The sequence below is a fragment of the Canis lupus genome, chromosome 18 (assembly GCF_003254725.2).
Source record: "Canis lupus dingo isolate Sandy chromosome 18, ASM325472v2, whole genome shotgun sequence".
NCBI lineage: Eukaryota > Metazoa > Chordata > Mammalia > Carnivora > Canidae > Canis > Canis lupus.
The window spans coordinates 33,270,031-33,293,622 of NC_064260.1; the positions used below are offsets into that span (position 1 = coordinate 33,270,031).

Here is a 23,592-nt window from a genome sequence, read left to right on the forward strand (position 1 = left end):
CTGTACATAACAGCTGAAAAGAAACCCGTTTTGCCCTCTCGCACCACCTCAAGAGAGGGCTTCCAGAAAAGCCACCGGTAGGGGTTTTTTCCACTGTGTTCTCAGACCTTTGCAGACTCTGCGGTGTTGGGGGGGGCTCATGTGCACCTGCCCCCTGCCGGCAGCCGCTGGTAGCACATACTCCCTTTTACACCCCCCCCCGCCCCCCCGCCCCAAGCTGGGGACCCACTTTTGGAGGGACTATAAAAATTTTACAAACTGAAAAGGATGTCAGAGGTCATTAAGTACAACCTCTTCATTTTACAGGTGAGGAGGCTGGGGCCTAGGAGGCAAAGTGATTCGGGGGGGGCAGCTTCGTGTTTTAGGCTAAAGACCCAGGGAGAGGGCTTGTTTGCTCCTCTGAGTGGAGGCTTGAATCTTTGTCCTCCTCACTCTGAGAATGTTTTTCATGACTCAAGGTGTTCTCGGCAGGCACTTTCACCGTTTGGTTGTCCTTTTTTTTTTTCTCAGAAGTCACCAGGGTAGCAACCGTTTTGATATGTTGATGACCGTGGATTCTTCCCACGGCCCCCCCTCCTCTGGCACAGGCCTCCATGGATTACTCCCAGACTCTTGCATAGATGATCTGATTTTATTAAATCCTCAGGACATCCTGAGGATGGCATGCGAAAATCCCGTGTTAGAGAGGAGACATTGTAAAGATGAGCTCAGAGAAGAACATGGGGTTTTTTTTTGGGGGGGGGGGAGGTGTTTAAAAGATATTTATTTATTTATTAATGAGAGACACGGAGACGAAGGCAGAGGGAGAAGCAGGTTCCATGCAGGGAGCCCAATGCGGGACTCCATTCCAGGACCCCAGGATCATGCCCTGGGCCAAAGGCAGACAGACGCTCAACCACTGAGCCACCCAGGTGCCCAGCATGGACTTTTATATACTGCACCTTATATGAAACAAAAATACAGAATTTTGACAGGCTGAGTAGCTAAGGCACCTACGTGTCCCACGTCCTTTGCCCTTGTGGGAGGCAGAGATAGGATTTAGCCCCTCAAGGATTTCATCCAAAGCTGATGAACTCTGCATGGGTTACCGAGGGGGGGGGGGGGTAAACCGTGTGGCTTGCCTTCTGTGGGTCTGTGCCACACCTTCAGAGAAACAGCTAAAAACAAACGAACTGGCAAGCTCCCTAAACAAGCTGGAAGAAAATGAGGAGTCCCTCGGTAAGACTTGAGCAAGTCCGTTCTCGCAGCTGCTCTGCTTTCTCTCAGAAGAACAAATATTCAAGCACCCCAATTCTTTAACTGCAAGCATCACCCTAATCCACTGAGATTCCCCCTCCATATGCCCCTCCTTAGGGAGGCCCAAAGAGTGGGACATTGACCCTGCCTTGGCCCCAGGGCTCTGGGTCTGGTGGGCACTTGGGTATCACTGAGGCTTCGGAGGAGGAAAGACTTCTTCTTCCCAATGGGCTGCCCAGATGGTGGGATCAGGGAAGACCCTTCCTGGCACGCCCCACCCCCACCCCTGCCCCATTCCACGGTTTCCACCCTCATGGCCTCGTTATGCCTGGTGATGTTTTGGTGCATAAACAGCCAATGTGTAGATGCTTCATTGGGTGGATTTTTGGTCACATGCCCAGAGCTGAAGTTGATGATCTCTGCCAGGGTCAGGAAGGAATTCCCCTCCTCTGGCAAACTGGCCAAGCCTGAGTGATTTGCTCCTTCCCCTCTCTCTCTCTCTGGAAGGCTGAGCAGAGGTGCCTGGTTGATCAGGCCATGGGCACCACACCTGTGATTGCTGCCTCTGACTCGTGTGCGGGCAAGAAGCCCGTGGGCCTGTCCCTCTGACTGTGCGGACCCTCCCTGTGCACACCTGGTGAGTGAGCCGGCTCTCAGAAGGGTTAGGAAGCCTGTGGCGGCATCGGGGACCCGAGCTTCCCTGTTGTCACTGTTTCCTTCTGAAAGGCCCCTGCAGCCAGCCTGTCTTGTGCGTGAAGGGAACCCACTTGATTCCTTTTCCTTGTGTGGATTGTGCTTGAGGCTTTCCTACATCCTAGGCAGCTTCAATGGTAGTTGGGGGAAATGGATCCTAACAGCTGGGGGTGTGTTGATGGGCAGCGAGTGAGGATCCAAAGTGCTTAAGGGACCTGGCTGGCCCAGGCAAAGAATTTTGTCCAGGGCCCACTGCTGAAAGTAGTGGACCTAGGAGGGAAGGGAGAAGAGGAAATCGGGAGACCTTAGCAGAGCTAAAACTTTAATCGTCGTTTGTAGTGATTGGATTTTAGTCCAATTTAATAAGCTTGCTTGACCACACTACCCAGTGTAACCAACAGGTATGCTATGTGCATGCGTGCGCATGTTTCGATGTGTTGGTCCATTCGGGTGGGTGCCTGCGAAAAATCCTGGAGCCAGAGCACATCTCAGAGTCCCCCTGATCGATGTGTTCATTAGGTAAATGCAGAACGGAGTCACAAGACGCAGAATCATGACTCCCAGCCCCGTGCTCTTTCTTCTATGACAAACCAGCCAGGCCTTCCAAAAACAAAAACATGTGCCTAGAACAGCAGGCCTAGGACCCTCCCTGGATCTCCCCTCTTGTCCTGCTGCTGACTCGAGGTCTCAACCATTTTTACATTGTCGTTCCCAACTGAGGAGGCTTTTTAGATACTTCTGCTGTAGTCATTACCCCACATAGATGTCCTTACTGTGTATCATCTAGGTACTGTGGCCCTTTAGAAGGTCATGGGACATAATAACGTCTAAGATTTTTTCTGACCCCCAAGACCAATTTTCCCCCCTCTAGGATCAATGTCAGCCCCACTGGAAACGTGTGGTCAGACCTCCAGCCTGGGTCTATATATTGTCGGACCTCAATGCACTAGCTAAGAAATGAGGCCCCAAACAGCTCTTCTTTCCTCCCACCCTCACCCTGTTCCACCTACTGTAAAGAAATTTTAAGAGCTTAAATATTCAATTATTGCAAGGACTTTCAAGGGCCTAGGAAGCTAGGCAACTGAATACAAAGCAGCCATTATTTCTGAACTCTCATGCCTTGTGCATTCTGGCTAAGTGGCCAAGGTCTTTTTGTGGGAAGCCCAGAGTTAATAATACCCTCTCCAACCATAATAGCAGAAAATAAAAAAATAAAAAATAAATCTGCTGCTTTTATAAAAGACATTTCCCCCCCAAGAAGCAAAAAATAATTACAGGGAAAAAATAGCCCTTGGTGCACCTGAGAGAGCCCTTTAAGAAACCATAATGGATATAATTTGTCATAGAAGGGATTACCCAAAAAAATTAAAAAAAAAAAAAAAAAAAAAAGAAGGGATTACCAAGGGGAATCAGATCCGGCACTATGTACAGCAGTAGGGAGACTGCAGGACAAGAGAGTAGGTTGGTGTAAAGAGGAAAAAAAGAAGAGAGAGAGAGAGAGGAAAAGAAATCCTTGAAAGAGATAAATGCCTATTGGTCAGAAATATTCTTAATTTTTTTGTGACCCACTTCAATTTACCAAATGACTTTTGAAAGCTGTTTATGTCAGGCGTAAGTGAGGAAGATTCACTTCTGTTGTGTTTTTTATCTGGAGGATTTCTAGTTGATGGGGAAGACCTGGGGCCAGTTCTATTTTCTTCCATATGGAGTACACCCCTCCTTTCTCCAAGCCCCCCACCCCCTATGAAAGCCATTTCAGAGGCAAACCATCTTCTTCCCCAGTTTTCTGCGACTTTGCCTTTAGCCCTCACTTAGGGGAGCTTTCCTGAGGTCATATCCAGAATGCAGAGGGCAGTTTTGGGTTTCAGGACCCCTTCCCTCCCTCATAACCTTCCATCCCCATCCCTCTTCATCCTACCTCCAGCTCAGGATATAAAACCAGTCAATCCGTGGGAAAATCAAAGTCCAAACTCAGGCAGCCTTGACTTCTGTTTGATACGGCCCCCAAGGGGAGATCCATGAACACGATAATCCAGCAGGCAGGTTAACCCTCTCTGGGCGTCAGAAAGGAGGCTTCCCGTGGGGTCTGGTGACTCTCCAGTGATGGCCCAGAAAGGGTGCCAGAGTGTGAGAATTTGAATTTGATTGTTTCTCTATGTCAGGAGCACAGTTCTCATGCACGTTTGATGAAGAAAAGGATGGTACATTTGCAAGCACCCCCAAAGAACTGGTCTTTGATTCTGGAATCCCTGCCCTTCTCAGTATTGAGATTCCATCTGATGTATAAGTGTGTTAGGGATGTGTCTGTAGGTAGATGTGACTGTGAGTGTTACTAGAAAAAGAAGCAGATGGGCCGAAATTCAGAAACCTTATGAACTCTCAACAATATAATGTTGACACCCATTGGCTGTATGACCTTGAAGGAGCTACACAAATTCCCTGGGTCTTAATTGTCTCAACTATACAGTGATGGGGTGAAGGGAAAAATTGGACTAACTCTGGAGTTTCCAACATGAGGCACTCACACCACTCATGATACAGGAAATAGATCTGGTCAGGGGGATGCTCCCAAGGGAGCCTCCCAAGGGTAGGCAAACTTTTACTTCAAGGGCCAAATAGTATTTTAGGATATAAAGGCCAAAAGTCAAAATCAATTATATTACATGGGTACTTCTATGACCATTCACTATGTAACTATTTACAAATGTAAGATCATTTTTTAGTTGTGGACTATTCAAAAATAGACGATAGGTTGGATTGGGCTTGTAAATTGTAGCTTGTTAACCCCTAATTTAGGTGGTGTATAGAACAACCATGTTTGTTTGTTTGTTTATAAAGATTTTATTTATTTATACATGAGAGACACAGAGAGAAGGCAGAGACATAGGCAGAGGGAGAAGCAGGCTCCATGCAGGGAGCCTAATGTGGGACTCGATCCTAGAACTCCAGGATCAAGCCCTGAGCTGAAGGCAGACGCTCAAACACTGAGCCACCCAGGCGTCCCCCAACCGTGTTAATTTAAATGCTATGTCTTTATTTTTCTCCATGTTAGAAGGAGATTGACTTTCCATCTTTAGTGTGATACAAAGTTTTTCTTTTAAATAGATGTATTTACGTTAAAACAGAGAGGAAATTGTTGCCTTTTTTTTTTAGCATATTAAGTAAATTATTGGGATGGTAGACAAAAGGCTAAAGTTGGCAAAACAATGAACTAGATGATTAATAAGCTCCCAGCCATCTAAAAATTCTATATGCTTAATATCCCAAGATCCAGAATCCAGTCTCTGTTCTGACATTTAACCTACCAGCTGTGTGATCGTGAGCTGCTGGGTCCCTTTTGCAAAATGGGGGTAGAAGCACCCTACCTCATCAACATTATTGTGATAATCAGAAAAGAGAAGTTGGGCAAACAGATTTTTTTAATCTACCAAACATGAATTCATTTTTCCCCTGAATTATGGGAATATGAGAAGCAGCAAACTTGAAAGATGGGACCAGCATGGGCAAGAATGCACGTGAGTGAGGGCCCCAAGCCCATTCCGTTTTGCCCTCTTCCCAGCTTCAACCAGACACCTTCTCTCAAATCTTCCTTCTCACTAGTGTATGCAGGGAGTAGAGCCCTGCAATTTGGATCATGACTTCCTAAATGGATAAACCTGAGTTGTTACCCAAACTCCACCGTCTGCCAACCGGGTGCTTTGGGATATATTACCCAAAATTTTAGAGCATCCATCCTCATCACTAAAACATAAGCACTACCAGAACCTGTCTCAGAGTTTGCTCCGAGGAGACCATGAATAATGAACACAAAGTTGTAAAGTGCTCAGCCCAGAGCCCAGAGTGTAGTAAGTATATGTTCCAATTATCATAGGTCCTCACTCCCTGAACCAAAACCCTGGGGCTAGATAGACACAGAATTCAGAATTTTTCTGCTATTAGGATGGTTATACGGTATTTATACTGCAGGATACACAATACTCTTCTCAAGGTATTCCTTTTTGGAATCATAGGAATCATATGTATTGTATGCATCATATGAATATTCATCAAGTAGAATAAATAAAACTATAGCATATTGTAATGTATATTTGTATAATATGTCATTCATATATATATATGTGTGTGTATATGTTTAGCATATGGTTTACATGCCTGTATATAGATATATGGAATATATATGTAACTATATAAAAGTATTTAACATTGATTTAGGACTGGTTTCTGTTTCATTTTATTTTTGCCGGGGAATAAGTTTGCAAATACACAACACAGATTTCAGAGCTTTTGGACTTCAGAATCGTGGGTAAGGGTTTGGGGTGTATTGCCCAGCCCTCAGAAGCATGTGGTTAAACGTTATAAGCCAGAGTTCAGGGGTCAGATGTGAGCCAGTAGGAAAAGTAAAGAAAGAGGCAGTATTGCATTGTAAGAGCCTCCATGTCAAACCCTGAGCTTTGCCACTTACTGGCCGTGCTGCGTGGGCAACTGTCTCAACTGCACGGTCTAGGTTTTCTTGTATATAAAACAGGGACAGATGTACATACCTTATGGGATGTGGCAAGGATTGAATAACGTCATTGTGTCAAGCACTTAGAGGGGTGCCTGGCTCCTAGGAAGCTTCATGATTGCTATTAAAAGCCAAGCGTGCCCCCCTGGGGGCTCCTGAGGTGTGGCCCTTATCTACCTCCTCACAGTCCTCTCCTGCCATTGTAGGGTGATGTTGGACTCAGTGACACACAGTACCTTCCTGCCCAACACGTCCTTCTGTGACCCCCTGATGTCGTGGACTGATCTGTTCAGCAATGAAGAGTATTACCCTGCATTTGAGCATCAGACAGGTGCGTACATCCAGGCAAACCCATCTGAGCTTGGAAGAGCTGGAGCAGGAGGTGGCTCGGGCCTCCAGGAGGCACCAAGGCCACTCTGGGAGCCTGAAAATGCCAACTCTCGCCGGTGTTCAGGGCAGAGGATGGGAGGAGGCCTGGGTAGCAGAAAGGCAGCTTCTGCAGAGGCTAAAGCCCCAAAATCCTCATTCCGACCTCCTCCCAGCCCTGTGGCCTTGGGGGACTCCACTAACGTCTTCAAGCCTCATTTTGCTAACAGATGATAATACCAATCTCTGGGAGTTATTATACTTACACAAGGTAGTGGAAAGAAACCTTAGCCCAGAACCTACCTTAGCCCAGTATGCCATGATTGCTTGGCCATTGTGATTTTAGCTAACATTTGCTGAATGCTAGCTGTGGTTCGGGCCCTGTGCCAAGCACCCATCCCATCCTTACAGAAGCCCTATGAGAAATGGATAATTATTATTTCCACTTTATGGATGAAGAAACTGAGGCACAGAGAGGTTAAGTGACTTTTCCAGGGTCTCATGGTTAGTTAAGTTTCATGCAACTTGACGTGAGCATCGGTACTCCTAACTATCCTACATGGTCATCTTATAAATGAGGTTACCCTGTGGTCACAGGGCTATTGGTGTTGGTTAATATGACTGTTTTTCTCTGAGTTTCTATCTCCTTATCCCTAAAGCAGGGATGATGAGAATCACTGTGAGGATTAAGGGAGCCAAACTGTGAAAAATATATAGCTTGGCCCAAAGCAAGTGCTCAGGAAACACGAGTCCCTGCACTGTCCACCAGGCCTCCCTCCCTTCCTCCTCTCTCGGCCGGCCTTCTCCACCTAAAAAAGGAAGCGTGGGGCCTTGTGCAAATCCCATGCCAAAGGAGAGATTGCCCCAGAATCTCTCTGAGGGCCTGTGTCCCCAGGTGCTCCGGCGACTGCACATCACGGCAAGCCTGGCAGACTGCTAGAGCAGCAGGTGCACGCCCCGCCCAAGGCTGGTGATGCAAGTCCTAATCAAGCTGTCAGTCCTCACGGGCCCTTAACCCCATGCATCCCAGATTGGCATGGTCCACACTCACGGGCAGGAGGCAGGTGGGTCCAGGAGAGGCCAAGCCTCTGAGGATGTTGCAAAGTGTCCCCCACCAGAAGGAAGCCCCTGCCTCCAGGCGGGAGACCAGGTCTGCTCAGCTCACCTCTATACCCAGTCCTGCACCTGCTCCCGCCACCAACACATGCCTACACTCACACACCATGACTTCTCTCACCCTATCTGCAGGGTCCTGAGTCAGCCAGAAACATACTCCATTTCTCCTTTAGGCCTAAGAAACACTTTGATTCCCAGAAAGATGATGAAGGATGTCCTCTATCTCTGCCCCTCTATATTTGGTTGAGGCTCAGTTTGAAGGAGGAAAGTGAAGGCTCTTGTGTCCCCACTCTTTGCCCATATGTCCCGTGATGGCAGGGCCCAGAGCAAAGGTCTTTTCTCCATGCATGCGTGACCCAGACCTGCCATCCTGGACGTCGCCTCTTCCTGCCTACACTGCCAGGGGGCAGTTGGTGTGATGGCAGGAAAGGGATGGCCTGCCTGCCCCAGGGGAGCGTTTCAGGCATTGGAGCAGCTCCTGTAGTCATGGAGAGCTCAGACTTTGGAGCCGGCCATCCTAAATGCAAAGTCTGGCTTTGATATTTAGTAACCATGCCATCGTAACTTCTCGTGCCTTAATTTTCTCATCTGTAAAATGGAGATAGCAGTAATGCCTACCTGATAGAATGGTTATAGGGGTGGTTTGTTAATACGAGGGAAGCGTTGGGGACACAGTCAGGCATAGGACAAGGACTAATTTCAGCCTGGGAAGGTGCAAAAGTCCCGGAGACGGACAGAGGTGATGGTTGCGCAATAATGTGAATGGACTTAATGCCACTCAACTGTATACTTAAAAAGGATTAAATGGCAAAATTGATGTCTATTTTACCACAATTAAAAAAAAGAAAAAAAACCAACAACGAAGGGTTAACAGAAGCCATCACCTGTAGGGGTTGATATCTGACACAGCTTTCTCCTGCCCGCGGCCTCTACATTTCCACCAGTGTAAGGAGAGGCTGGGCCCCGTCATTGCTAGGACGCTTTCCAGAAGCTTCTCTGATTCCTGCATCTCAGATAAAGCCTTCTTCTCCCACCACCCACTGAGAGAATACAAAGTCCCACCAAGGTGTGGGGCCGATGAAGAAAAAATATCCTGCAGAAGGAGCACTCCCTAAGGGAGGAGGAACCTGGCTTTTGACTTGCCACTTGGCTCTCTGGGTTCCAAGGAGCTGAGGAGCTCTGACCTCCTGAGGAGGTCAGAGAAGTTGGACGTGAAAAGGTGGTTGAGAGCTGCCTGGGCACTGGGTGGGCCCTGTGGGCCCCGGCTCTCCTCGGAGCCCCGCCAGTGAGGGGAGTGCCCGTGTATTTTCTGAGAGGTGATCCTTCCATCTGTGTTCGCACAGTCCCCTCTGAGAGGGATGCCACGGGGGACAGCCAGGTCCACCTCTGCACACCCCCCAGGCTCTGTGGCCAGTGAGACATCTCCTCCGCCCCACACGGCAGATCCCATCTTGAAGCCACAGCTGTCCCAGTGGGAGCCTCCTGTCCCAGTGTGGGTTCCAGGGCTGGCGTTGCCACTAAGCCACTGACACCGTGACCTTGGCAGGCTTTTCCTAGTCCCTGACATACACTTTCCCAACGGGAACAGTATTTGCCTCCTAGGGTTGGGAGGACTGATATTCCACACACAAAGTGTTCCGCCAAATGCCAGGCACTTAGTAGGCGCTCACCGTTGCCAGGAACACCTCGTGACTCCCAGTTAGTGGAAAAACAGCTCACACTCTCTCCTCTTGTCATTTTTCATATCGAACAAAAGCCACAAAGGTCCCCGTCTCCTCCTTTCCATTTCAGAGCTGGACAGCTCAGCTACTTTGAGACCAAGGGGAAAGGAGGGGAGAAAGAAATGCTGTGCCCACTAGACAAACGACGTGTCCAACATGGCAGGGAGAAATATCCACGTAGTCAGGAGAACTAGCTGTTTTCACAACCTTTTCAAACGCCTTTAGCGGACAGCCGCTGAATCTGTGCCCGCCACGCGCTACCCACAACGGATCTGACCTGCCCTTTGAGCAGGACTTCTGCGGGGAGTGGACGGCCACAGGCTGCAAAATACTCCAGAATTTCATAAACTCATCCTGGGGTTCCCTTCTGCTCTCCCAAAACAAAGAATTGCAAATCCTGGAAACTTTTACCCAAGTGTGCAGGGCAGGCCGCCTATAGTTTACAAGCGTATGATACTTTGTGAAGATTATATTCCTCGACTCAAGTTCTGACAAGGCATGGAGTATCCCGGCCTCACACCTTGTTCCTGGCACTCCACCCTGAACCTCCACATGCCCACACATCCCTCCCCCGTTGGCCAAGGTGACCATGCCAACCTGTGGTGCCCCCTTTGCTTTGGATTCTGGTTTGTAAAATGTCTGCGGCAGAGGCGGCTAGCTCGGGGCAGTTCTAGGGGCTCCTGAGAGGTCCCATAAAGGAACCTGGGGACCTGGTACCTGGGGACCTCTCCATCCTCATCCTCACGCAAGTCTCTTGCATCTTGAAGACAGTACAGTGCAGTGGTCACTAGGGCATGGCTGCAGCAGCTAAAATACCCCCAAAGGACCTACTCTTGGCTCTGCCACTTACCCACAGGACCTAGTGGCACTGCATGGGGGATGACATGAGCACAGCGTGCAGCATCCACTCCATCCCAGGCGCTCCGCCAAGACATCAGCTACTGCTGCACCATGGAAAATTTTATTCAAATAAAGCACTTTATTTGAAAAGGTGCAAAACCTTTGGGGTATCAACATCCAGAAGATTAGGGAGAGAGGCATTTGAGTCCCACGTGGGATTTTCTGAGAAATATTCGTGTGCTGGGTATAGAAATCTGGGAGCACATGCAAGAGAGTCGAAGAATTTCTAAATCAAAACCAGATAAAAGAAAGAAAGTCCTTGAAGAGTGTGAGGTGAGCCCGTGGCAGCGGTCGCATCCCAGGAGCACCCCCAGGGAGAGACCTCACTGTTCACTACCGCCAGCCCACCCCACACACGCCTGAGCCTTCTGGGCAGCTGTGGCCTCAGGACCACGCAGGGCCTGGCGCTCCCAGCACCTTCCCAACCCCACACGCCTCAGGCCATCGCTCTTTGCTGTACCCACCAGCCCTTCCAGTCTTTTCTCCATCCAGTTCCTTACGCTGGTCCGGGCTTCCCTCCCATTTCACCACCATCTCATGGGCTAAATCATTCCACAGGCTTGGAAGGAATGCCAAGAAGGGCTGTTGGATGGAGCTCGACCATCTCTGGGTGGAAGCCTGGAAACAATTTTTCATTTCAGGTGTTCCCCCCCCCTCCCCATAAAGTCCTTCCTTTCGGTGACAAAGCCACAATTGATGGTGCCCCGTGCTACCGAGGCCACTCACAGGCTCTCTTCAGTGCGGCCCCAGGCAAAAAACTTTCCCAACTCCCTATGCTAATAAATCATACTAATTACGGTCCAGGCTGTCTAACTCGGGCCTCCTCTGACCCAGACTGTCTGCCTCCCCACGCCGAGCCCTGGGCTGGCTTTGTTCTGCTTGTCCCTCAGCTAGACCGGGGCTCCGGTGGGGAAGACCTCATTTCCCTGAGAACAAACGCCGTCCCGAAATAGTAACGAATTACAGGTGACTTCTATTGAAGGCTTACTGTCGCCGAGATAGCTGGGCTAAGCCCTTTACAGGTACCATTGCTTTTCCTTCTCTTCTCACAGCAAACTTCCTACGTGGTAGGCACTGTTATTATTCTTGTCTTACAGGAGGAAACTGAGGTCCAGAGAGGTTAGGAAACCCTGTTAGGATTGCACAGCTAAGATGTTGAAGAGCCAGGCAGGACTGCAAATCAGGAAGGTCCATTCCATAGCCCACACTCAGTTAACTCCACGATCCTCAAGTCCCTTCCAGTCCCTTCCTGCAGGTCCTCTCCAATTCACGTCAGTCGATGGAATCATAGAATGGAGGGTGGGAACAGGAGTCTGATTGAATTCGGGTAGCTGGCAGGTTCATTTAGCTTCACACAGTTTCTCATCGAGGCTCCCCGATCAGCACAGGAATTTAAGTCAAGTGCTCCTGCAAAGGGTCTGGGAACATAACTCAAAGCACTAAGCTCACACTTTCACAGTCTCCAGATTTTGCATTCTGCTGCATGTCTATTTTGTCTTGATTAGAAAAGTCAAAATATCCCCCCCCTCAAATCTTTGCTTTGAACAGTCTTGACTCCAGAATTTCCATGTAAGAAGGGCTTAGGGGCAGCAATGTATTTGAAATGAATAGTGAAGGGACTCACCTAGAATTTTTTTTTAAGAGCTCTTTGCATGAGATTGAGAAGACAGCAGATGTCTGTGATAAAGAATGGAAGTCATGGATTAATGGACCCACTCGCTGGCATTTCCACCGGAGATGCACAGGCATTAATCACGTGGGTTCAGTTACCCTTGGTACCTTCTGTTCACTCTGGTGGGGGGGGATTTAGCCCCTGCCCCTCCACCTCAGTGTCAGAAGCATGGGTCTTGTGTGTGTCCTGAACATCAAGCATTTTATAAAATCACAGACTCGCCAGGGTCCCCACATTTTGAACAGCATAGACCACCTAACTCATGCGGGCACATCAAGGACAAAGTAGCTTGGTTTATAATATAACTTCCTCAGTTTTCAAAAAGAAAATAACCCAAATCTCTGGAAAGGAATACCACGCGTGCACACACACATACACGCACAACATATCAGAAGTATTTGAGAAAATGTAAAGTAGTTGTATGGTAACCCCAATATTAATACATATAAATGGATGGTATTTAATGAGCACTTGCTACATGCCTGCCTGTGTTCTGAGCACCTTCCATGGACACTCCCTGCTGACCGTAGGGGCATCTGAGTGTGCCAGCCCAGCTCTACAAGCTTAAGTCCTCCCTCTGACTTGAAACACGTCCCATTATAGCATCACTTGTGGGAAATCCCCCAGAATAGCCGATCAATTCTTCTTCCCACTGTAGCTGGCCCTTCAACAAATGTCCTGACCTACTTTCAACTTCAAAGGAGCTGGCTGAGACTGTTGCTTAATAGTGGCCTGTTAACATTTAGATGCAGCCTACGGGGCAGGGCATGGAGTTTGTCCCCCAACCCAGATACATAGGCAGAAGGGCCTTAATGCTCAGCTTCTCCCAAGAGTTTTGATTATTTCACAAATGCTAGATGCACTGGGAAAAACGTTTTGTATTTCCAGGCAATACAATCAACATGTTAAAGATAACATGTTCTGTGGGTGCATTACCCTTTCTTTTATTTGCCCTGAGTTCACCTCTTCCAAGTAGCAAGGCCTCCGTCATGTCATTCATAGAGGTTACAAATGTCATCATTGGTTTCTCATCCTTTTTCTGATTTTTAAAATTTTCTAACCTAAATCCTAACCTAATATCTAATATATAGTATATATAATTATATTAATTTAATATATTAATTACTAATTATATTATTATGTTTTATTATATTATATTAATATAATGTAAATTATATTGATGTGAATATTAATTAATTTAATATATATTAAATATATATATAAATTTAGGTTAGAAAATATATATATCTGTGAGTCTGTGTGTATATGCCTCCACCCAAATCTTTTTCAGTCAATATTGGAGAGGTGTGTCCAACATGGTCCTCCTCAACCAAGAACAGTAAGGCACGACGTGACACAAAATTACCACATTTAAAGATGGAAGAGTTGATGTGGATCTAACTCCCTTAGTGACCAGCCATGTGGCCTTAGTAGAGTCATGTAATCTCCCAGAACCTCCTTTTCCTCACCTATAAAGTGAGGATAATAAGCCTTGGTCATTTGGCCAGTCAGTTATACTCACTGGGCACCCACAGTGGGCTAGGCCAGGCCCACCACTCGGGGTGAGCAAAGCCGAGCTGGCCAGCCATGTGGAGTTCAAGGTTTGGGGAGGAGGGTGAGGCATGAGTCTTTCTGAGAAGGACACCTGAGGGGGCTGTGCAGGGCAGTCTCCCTGAGATGGAGGAGTGAGCTGTGGTCTTAAGGATGAGTGGGAATGAGTTAGGAGAAGGTAGATGGAGACTTCGTTCTGGGCCAGGAGCAATCCTGAGGGAGCAACAGGGGAGGCAAGAGGAGGGGCCAGATGAAGCCGGCCTTCCTCACCTCTGTCAGCCTCACCTCTGCACCCTTCTAGTGAGGACAGGACCATAGAAACACACCCGCAACCAGAAAGCACCCCATGATGCTGGCCCTCTTTGGCCTCCATGTCACGAGAACAGCCATACTCCTCTCAGCTCCCAGGGCTGTGGGAAGGCCTTTCCTGGTGAGGAGAGCCCGCCATGCTTGGCTCTGGCTCTGGCTTCCCTCCAGAGGGAGCCGCACACAAAGCCTGCTCTGTGGGTGAGCTTCAAAGGAAAGAGCTGAGGGGAAGGGAGCCTGCCAGCAACACCTCCTCATGTCAGTGCCCACCCCCACCCGGGCGTTTCTCCGAATCCTCTAGGCCCTTTGGCTTCCAGAAACAACACGGCCCTCTTCACGTGCCAAAGAAAATAACAAGGGGGTGGAAGTGGAGAGAGGAGGGAATGGAGACTTGGCGAAACCTTTCCATGAAAAGAAATAAACTACGTCGTCCGACTGCGGCGCACCGATAGCCATCTCTGTTGGGGGCTCGGCTCAGGACCAAGGACGGAAGAATTTCAAGGCTCATAAACATCCCTCATCAGAACACCAGGAATGTCAAAGGCCCCCTAGGTTTACTCAAGCCAGAAATCAATAGAGGAGAGCCCAGACCAGATGGGAGACTGGCCGTCCCACTTTCCCAGGAGACCCTACTGGCCACAACGGGGTCCCCCACGGGCTAGTGGGCCAGCGCCCAGCAAGTGAAAGGAGAGGCAGGCCCCTTGTTCTCGCGCACCAGGTAGAGGCGACGACATTGACCTCAACCATCCTGGCCGAGTATCGACCCTCTACCCACATGCATATAAAATTCTGACTACAAATTTAAAACAAATTCAAACAAATCCATTGTTTACGTTGATCACCCCTCAATCCTCTCCACGGTGGGGCAAGGTTCCTGGAAGGGCTCTGGGTTGTCGGGGGAGCCTCCGTTCCCGCCTCTGTGAAATCCTGCCTGTCTGGGAGGATTTGAGGAACCCGAGAAGCAAGTGCCTGCCTGAGGAGCTCCCCAGGGAGCCGTACCCCTGACGGGGCGGAGGACGTGTCTCCTGCCTAGGACCCGAAGCCCCACAGATTCACGGGGGACAGCGGCACCAGGTGCGACGCTCACGGGGAATCAGAACAGCCTCGGTGACGTGTGCTGCGGAGTCTAACTCGCGTGTGGCCCCTTCTGTCGTCCACGCGGCCCGAGCCACGCTCTACTCTGCCGTCCTCCTCAGGCCTTTTCACTCCGTCCCGCTCTCCGCCTGCCTCTGCCTCTCTCCCTGTTTCTGCTCTTCTCTGTGCTGACGCTCTGGGGATCAGTAGGACGGAACGAGAAGAGCGATGGCCCTCAAGCTCCGACTAGGGCTTAGATGCCAGCTCAGCCGCACGCTGGCCGTGGGACTTGGGGCAAGTCCCCTGTGCCCCTTAGGTTCATAATCCGTTACCTTCTAGGGGACAAGGACCAAACCTCTTACCAGGGATCCTTAGCACACGCTTTGTTGCTTCACACCTAACAGGTGTTCAATGAGAACCTTAATAATAGCGTCAGAATCTTCCAGGTTCTAAGTACTTTTGTAGGTAGTAGCTCGCTCAACCCACAGAACGACTCTGTGACAGAGGTGCTATCGTTATCTCCATTTTGCCAATGAGGAAACTGAGGCTCATTTATTGAATGAATGAATGAATGAGTGAGTGAATGAGTGAACACCATGGCAGCCATGAGGCTTGTGTCAAAGAGCCTGACCCAGTACCTCACCAACCCCTTCATCTGCCACTCTTTCTGCTTCTCCTGGCTCTGGGGACAGAGCTGTTGAGCACCCCGTCTCTGTTCCAAGCCGGGCTTGGCCACTTCCCAGCCTCCCAGACAAGGTGGTGCCCACACCTCCGTCCGGGTTTGTGTGGGGCTCCTCTGAAGGCGTGAAGGGGCTCGGGCCTCAGCATGGAAATCCCTCAAAGCATCATCACAACCACAACAGCAACAGCACAACCAACCCCCCTTCCCACTGCTCTCTTCCTCAGAGGAGGCCGCTGTGGCGATCCAAGCTCTGCTGGCCTCTGGGCAACGTCTCACCAGTTTGAGGCCCTCGGCACAGGATGACGAGAGGCAGCGCACCGACCAGTAGCTGGTGTTGGCAACTGTCCGTGAGAGCAGAGGGAGTCAAGTCAGCCTCAGACTGTGCCTGGCACACAATAGGCATTTTTTTTAAAGATTTTATTTATTTATTCATGAGAGACACACAGAGAGAGGCAGAGACACAGGCAGAGGGAGAAGCAGGCTCCATGCGGGGAGCCCGATGCGGGACTCGATCCCAGGACCCCAGGATCACGACCTGGGCCAAAGGCAGACGCTCAACCCTTAAGCTCTGCCAGGGGCCCCATAACAGGCATTTAGTAACTATTGAATTGGTTGATAGTACTCAGGGCACTCCGCAGCCTATACCCATTAACTCCAAACTGCATGACAGCCCTGTAAAAATACCTATTTTACAGATGAGGAAACTGAGGCTTAACTGTCTGTGGACTCTGCCCAGGTCAAAAGCAGGCAAACTCGGGTTTGAGCCCAGGCTTGGCCGGCTCCAAAGGCTGTGTTCTTGATACCCTGTTGTCTGAAACCGAACCCCTGCAGGGCCCCATCCTTCCCTTTCTCCTCTAATCTCCCGCTTTCCAAGCACCAAACCTAGGCCCCGGGCATGCCCGAGCCATGGCGGGGTTCCTCGCCATTCCTCCTCTCGCCTGCCCCGAGGCCCACCCAGAAGATCCAGTCTCCTGTGGTTTTTATGGTGGAATAGATAACCTGGGACCCCAGAGAACACACCCCAAACCAGAGGCACTTATGACTCACAGGCGAGGGATGTGGATGCTGATAGAACCGGGGCCTCCCTCTGGGGTGCCTCTGGAGGCCTTCCGGGGGCCCTCACTTCTCTCTCTTCGGACGCAGCCTGTGACTCCTACTGGACGTCCGTCCACCCCGAGTACTGGACCAAGCGCCACGTCTGGGAATGGCTCCAGTTCTGCTGCGACCAGTACAAGCTGGATGCCAACTGCATCTCTTTCTGCCACTTCAACGTCAGCGGCCTGCAGCTGTGCAGCATGACGCAGGAGGAGTTCGTCGAGGCGGCCGGCATCTGCGGGGAGTACCTCTACTTCATCCTCCAGAACATCCGCTCGCAAGGTCAGTGTGGGGGGGAGGGGCGGGCCTCCGCGGGGGGGCCCCAGGGTTGGGACCCGATGAACCTGCCGTGTAACTCACGCAGCAACAAACCAACCAACCCACCTCAGGCACTGGGACTCTCTATTAACCGAGATCCCCTTCTCCCAAATCTCTACAATCCCTGGAAGTTCTCCTTTGCTAGAATTAGAGCTTGGAGGCCAAAGGGAGCGAGTTGCAAGGAAGCCAGCTGAGTACTTTTTTACACCGGGAGAGAAAACCTAAAAAGATCTTCAGGAACCAGGCAGATGCAGCAAAGGAATGTGTGATGGTAATTAAGACCTGCCAGCAGGAGGCATGGAAAAAAGGGGGTTTCTGCTTGACTTTCCATTAAGCAGAAGGAGAAGAAAATTAACTAGACCCTTTGCCTTCCTGTTTCCAGAAGAGTCTGATTAAGGAGCATTAGCGCTTTCCTGACGGCCCAGGAGCAAGCGGCCGGAAGGTGGCGCCAGTGGCATTATGTAACGTCTCAACCTGCCCGAGCCCCAGTGCTGAGGAACAGGTGTTCTCAGAGCAGGAAGGGTTTTTTGGTTTTCTGGGGTTTTTTTTGGTTTTTGTTTTTTGGGGTTTTTGGGGGGTTTTTTTGTTTGTTTGTTTTTTGGTTTTTGAGACCATATAATTCAATTTTGAGACCAGATAAAGGTCACACGGCACACAGGGCTGATTGGTGGAGAGTCTGCACAAAGCAAGGGCTTTGAGTTCAGCCAGCCCTGTGCTCCAGCCTGGACTCCAACACTCCGGAGCCTCAGGTGCTCTGGCAAAGGGCTTGCCCTCTCCCAACCTCCACCGCCTCGTCCGTACATTGGGATAATAGCGCGCACCTTGGCAGGTGACAGGATTCCAGGAAACATGACCTGGAGCAGCACACAAAGATCCAAATGCCGTAAATGGCAGCTGTTTTTGTCATTATGAATATAACCCAGGGGGGAGACGGTTTTTAAAAATAAAGGAAACACGTCTCAGTTCAATGTGAAGAAAGACTTTTCCAAAAGTTAGCACCGTTTTGGGGGTGGGGGGGTGGGAAGACTGGTTCAGAAGGTACTAAAGGTAGGAAGCTCCCCATCCCTGGAGATAATCAAGCAGTCGACTAGCCCCCTGACGGATGGGGATGCCGTGGCAGGGATTCCTGCTTGGGGCAGAGGACAGTCCAGCCCTAAGATATGTTGTTCTTCCCCCTCATAGTCCTGAGGGTGGGAAAGCCATGGAGGCTGGTCCTGGGGCCCTTCTCAGCTTCTGCCCTGGGGACCACGACCCACCAGGGACGAGGGAGGGACAAACAGGCCTGCCGTCCGTTGTTGGACAGTCTTGGCTTCGTGACAGCCAGGGACAGCACCGTGCCGGGAGCAGCGGCCCTCCCTGAACAGGGGACAGTCCGAGGGCAGCAGGGCGGCTCAGGGAGGAGCTCCGACTCCTTTCAGACCCTCTGAGGGAGCCGCTTCGCCTCTGGACCCCGGGGCCCCGGAGAGGGAGGTCGTCCGTCCTGGAAGAGGATGCGGCCTGGCGTGGCCAGGCTTCTCCAAACATCGCATCCGTCAAGTTGTGCTGGGGTCCCTCGCGTGGGCGCCTCCCCTCCCGGGTACCTGGCACCTCCCCGAGGCCCTGTTCCTGGCCCTATTCCGTTCCCTCAGGGTCTGTGCAAAACATGCCAAACACGCTTGGGTTTTTTTCTTTTTTTGTTTTGTTTTTTTTTTTAGAATTGATTTATTTATGAGAGAGAGAGAGAGAGAGAGGCAGAGACACAGGCAGAGGGAGAAGCAGGCTCCATGCAGGGAGCCCGACATGGGATTCGATCCTGGGTCTCCAGGATCAGGCCCTGGGCCGAAGGTGGCACTAAACCGCTGGGCCACCGGGACTGCCCCCAAACATGCTTGCTATCCTGAGGGACCCCTGGGGTCACAAAGCCAACTCCAGGGGTCCGGTTTCCGGCTCCTTACCGTTTTAAGCAGTAAAACCGCCCACGCTGCAGTTCCCCCTGAAGTGGTCGTCAAGCAGGGATGTTCACTGCGTGTCGTGTATCGAAACACACGTACTATGACCAGAGTTTACCGTGTCCCAACGTGCCCAGGACACGCTGTTTGCACCTGTTACCGCAGACTCATTATTCTTAGCGCTAGGTTTTGTTCTCCAAAGCGGCTGCATTTGTACAGGGAACTATCTGGAGCTCCGGCCACTGCCTAGTGCAGGCCTTCTAGGACCGCCTAGGATTGATCAGGACTCTGGCAGGACAGGACACAGGACAGTAAGTCTGGGCAGCAGGGACAGCTACAGGGCAGTGTAGGGCCCAGTGAGCCGTCTGGCCCAGAAGGTATTTCAGAGGGATCCAAGGGGCCCAGGAACGCAGGGACACTGGTCGCTGGAAGGGGAAGGGGAGGGCAGGGGGAGGGCAGGGGCCATGGGTGGCTTCCACAGTCGGGGTGGAGTGGGTCCCTCGCGGGCCAGTCTTTTCCGTTCTCGGGTGGCCTTCTGGGCAGAGCGCGCCAAGCAGACCAGGACCGATCAGTGGGCGTGAGCTGTTACAGATGTGCCCTGTTCCAGGCTCCTCAGTCACTGGAAATTAGTCCCCACACCGGACACCGAGCCTGCAAACAGGTGTCCCTTGGCCTGTGCTGCTACGTGGGAACTTGATCGGAAACTCTCAGTTCACCCCCAGCCCACCCCATTCTTCAGAGGAGTAAACCGAGGCCCCGACACAGTCTCCCAAACCCTTATTACAGCCTCTCAGCGGGCCCTGCTTTCCTCTTGGCCTCCTACGTGCATCTCCCCCTTTGATCAGCGGGTCATAGGCATTCCGGTCCCCAAAGGATGAGAGGCCCCATCGCAGATCACAGACCCTGCGAGCCCAAGGGGAACTCTCTCGGTGGTACTTTTGTCACCTGTCGCCAGTAAGGAACAGGAGCCCAGAGACTGAGCAACTGGCAAGGTCACACTGGGGTCAGTGACGCAGCCCAGCTCAGGGCCCAGGCCCACTTGGAAAGTCTTGAGGCTGCTGGGATGCCTGGCCCCGGGGCCCTCTCCGGGAGGCCTTTAAAAACCAGGAGATGGTCATCTCTCAAAGGTGGCTTCAGGTGGCCCAGTAAGTCAGGTGGCCTCCAAGGTTCTTTTTTTTTTTTTATAAAGATTGTATTTATTTATTCATGAGAGACACGGAGAGAGAGAGAGAGGCAGAGACACAGGCAGAGGGAGAAGCAGGCTCCATGCAGGGAGCCAGATGTGGGACTCGATCCCAGGACCCCGGGATCACGACCTGAGCTGAAGACAGACACTCAAACCACTGAGCCACCCAGGTGCCCCATGCAAACTTCTTTCTGAATTAAACTTCCCCGCAGAGGGGACGGTTGCCCCCCTTCTCCCCGCACCCCCTCCTCCGGCCAGGGAAACCAGGACAGCGTGGTGCTGTTTGTGGACTCATTTTTCCTTCCCAGGTTACTCCTTCTTCACCGACACCGAGGAGACCAAGGCTGCCATCAAAGACTGTAAGTAACCAGGTGCGAGCGGCCCAAGGTGCGCCAAGGCTGCCGGTGGGCGCACGGGCTTGATGGTTCTGTTTTGACCACGACTGACAAGTTGATGACCGAGAGCGGTCACGGACCAGGAGCAGGCAGCAGGGAGAAATGGGTGGGCAGAGAGCGTGGGGCTTGGGTCTGTGGCTTCCTCGTCCTCCGCCCAGACTCAGTTTCCCCATCTGTAAAATGGAGCCACCCTCGCCGGTTGCGGCGCATTGGAGAAACTGCGCACCTGAAGCTGGCGACGTGGATGCGCCAAACGCTGCCACGCGTGAGCAACAGTAGTGGTGATTACTAACCCCCGGGCCCTGCCGCTGAGAAGTGTCTCCGAAGATCCGAGCTCACCAACCTTTTTAATTATAAGGTGATGGAGGAGCTCTGGCGACCCTGCTGATTTTGAGAGTTAACGCCGTCTCACTTTGGCAGATAGAGAAGGTTTAGGAAATGGAACTTTAGAGTTTTCCTTTTTTTTTTTTTTTTTTAAAGATGATGACGATTGTTGCTTTTCTTTTCTTTTTTTTTTTTAATTTTTTATTCATTTATGATAGTCACAGAGAGAGAGAGAGAGGCAGAGACACAGGCAGAGGGAGAAGCAGGCTCCATGCACCGGGAGCCTGATGTGGGATTTGATCCCGGATCTCCAGGATCGCGCCCTGGGCCAAACGCAGGCGCCAAACCGCTGCGCCACCCAGGGATCCCCGATTGTTGCTTTTCATTACTGAGTGCCACACGATGGCCTGGCCTGGGGACCAGCAGGAGACACAGGTCCTAGGCAGGCCCCGCCCTCCATGGGCTTCACCCCTTCATCCACAGAGGGAGGACAGGGCATGTGGGGCTCCCGAGGCCTCTGAGGGGCAGACACAGATGGCTGGTTTCTTTTTTTTAATTTAATTTTATTTTTTTAGATGGATAGTTTCTTAGGACTTATTTTTTCGGTCCTGAAAGTCCCAGCAATCAACTGAGGGTTCAGGTTATTTGGTTAACGAAGGTTTATTCGCCCAGGGTTTCAGCACAGGAAGCGCTGCATCCATAAAGCACACAGGGCAGGCTCGCAGAGGCCCGTGTGCCCCCTAGACCCCAGCGGCGGCCCCAGGAGCGGCTCTGCCTCCCATGAGGGTCCCCGCACACTGCGGCCGCGGGGTAGGGCCTCTCCTGCCCGTGAGCAGTGCTCCCACCGAGCTTCCTGGCTCTGCCTTCATCCCCTCCCCTCCATCCACAGCAGTCTTCGGGGTACGAACCCTGCTGTGTCCACCCAGCCCAGTCCAGGCAAAGTCCCCCGAAGAAACGAGCCCACTGAGGCCCGGCGGGAGGACGGGGGTTGCATTACTGTCTAAAGGCTTGAACCCAGGGCAGGCGTTTGCCGTCCTCCTAAGCAGCAGTGAGTCTGACCTGCCCAAACTGTTCTCAGTGAGTGTCTCCACCTATGAATGGGTCCTTCTGCCCGCCTGCCTCCCTCACGGCTAGGAAGAGATAGCGTGACCCAGAGGTTCTGTAGACGAAGTGGTTACCTGAGTATAGAACCAGGCCCTATGAGACTCCTTGCTATAATAATAATAATAGTAATAATAATAATAATAATAATAATAATAATAGCCTCTAGCGTTTCCTGAGCACCTACCACGAGCCAGGCCCTGTGCTAGAATCCTTACTAACCTTCATTCAGGTAATCTTCCCCAAAACCCTATAAGACCTCGTACCCCATAGGAACTAAAGCTTAGAGGTTAAAGGAGACAAGGTTAGGAAGGTGACAGATAACTCAGGTGTGTCCTAACTCTTTCCTCCTCTCATCCATTCCTTTTTCTTCCGTTTTCATTGATTCATTCACTCACTCATTCATTCATTCCACAAACATTCTTCGAACACCTACCATGCGCCAGGCCCAGGCACCTGCTCCGCGCCATGGCCGCAGTGATGAGCACCACTCTGGTGTTTCCCTCATAAAGCAAGGGAGGGAGAGAGAGATTAAGCAAATAATCCCCGTAATAAATGTGTAATGGCTAAGGATGATGATACCACGAAGGAAAAGGACAGGGTGCTGTGTGTGGGGGAAGGACAACAGGTTGCCTTTCAATTAGGGTTGAGGGGAGACTTCCTGGAGGAAGAGCTATTTAAACTAAGCCTAAAGGATGAGCAGAAGTTAGCCAGGAAGAGGGAAGAAAAGGGTACAGGGAATGAGTGACAAGTGCAAAGGCCCTGAGGTGGGAACAGTTTGGGAGCCCGGGAGAAAGAAGCAAAAAACTAACACTGGGAGGCTCAGTGCAGTAACCAGCAGCCGCATGGGGCCGTTAAGGTCAATTAAAACTAGATGAAGTTAAAATTCAGCTGCTGAGTCACACTAGCCACCTTCCAAGTGCTCGATAGCAGCAGGTAGCTAGTGGCCACCACGTAGGACGGCTCAGATTTCCATCATCATAGTAAGTTCTTTTGGACGGCGACTTGGTAGGTCATGGGCAAGGTCAGCCGAGGGAGGGGTGGGGGCAGAGATCAAGAGCAGGACAGGAGCAGGTCACAGCGTTTGGGTGTGGACTTCATCCTGAGCAGGCTGGGAGGAAACAGTAAGGCCCCGTCAGCATTTTAAGAAGATCCCCTGGATGGCCGTGCGTGTCTGGGTCCCGAGGGAGCCCAGCTGGGGGCTGCTGTCCAGGTGGTGGTGGCCCCGACCAGGTGGTGGGAAGGATGGAGAGATGTTTCTGGAGGCAGAGGTGGTGGTAAGACAGGGGTTCTCAGCTGGCATCTCTAGAGACTAACCCTGCGCCACGGCCGCCGCCCCAGGCTTTACCAGGGCAGCCCCGGCCCTGCCTTCTCCAATGAGGAGGCACAATTTCTAGACTGAACTCGAGGTCAAGGGGTCCGGT

General features: G+C 51.1%; 1 protein-coding gene across 3 annotated transcripts in view; it reads left to right on the forward strand.

Annotated features, from left to right (window-relative positions):
* The window catches only part of ELF5 (E74 like ETS transcription factor 5), a 43,988-nt gene that overhangs the window by 11,561 nt on the left and 8,835 nt on the right, over positions 1-23,592 (forward strand). For 2 of the 3 annotated variants that reach the window (XM_049096398.1, XM_025452446.3), the window contains exons 2-4: positions 6,640-6,764; positions 16,965-17,198; positions 20,657-20,707. In XM_049096398.1, coding sequence (XP_048952355.1) covers positions 6,640-6,764; positions 16,965-17,198; positions 20,657-20,707 — 410 coding nt within the window. Of the gene's footprint in view, positions 1-1,743; positions 1,874-6,639; positions 6,765-16,964; positions 17,199-20,656; positions 20,708-23,592 lie in introns of all 3 variants that reach the window. The other variant, XM_025452447.3, reaches the window with a different exon arrangement.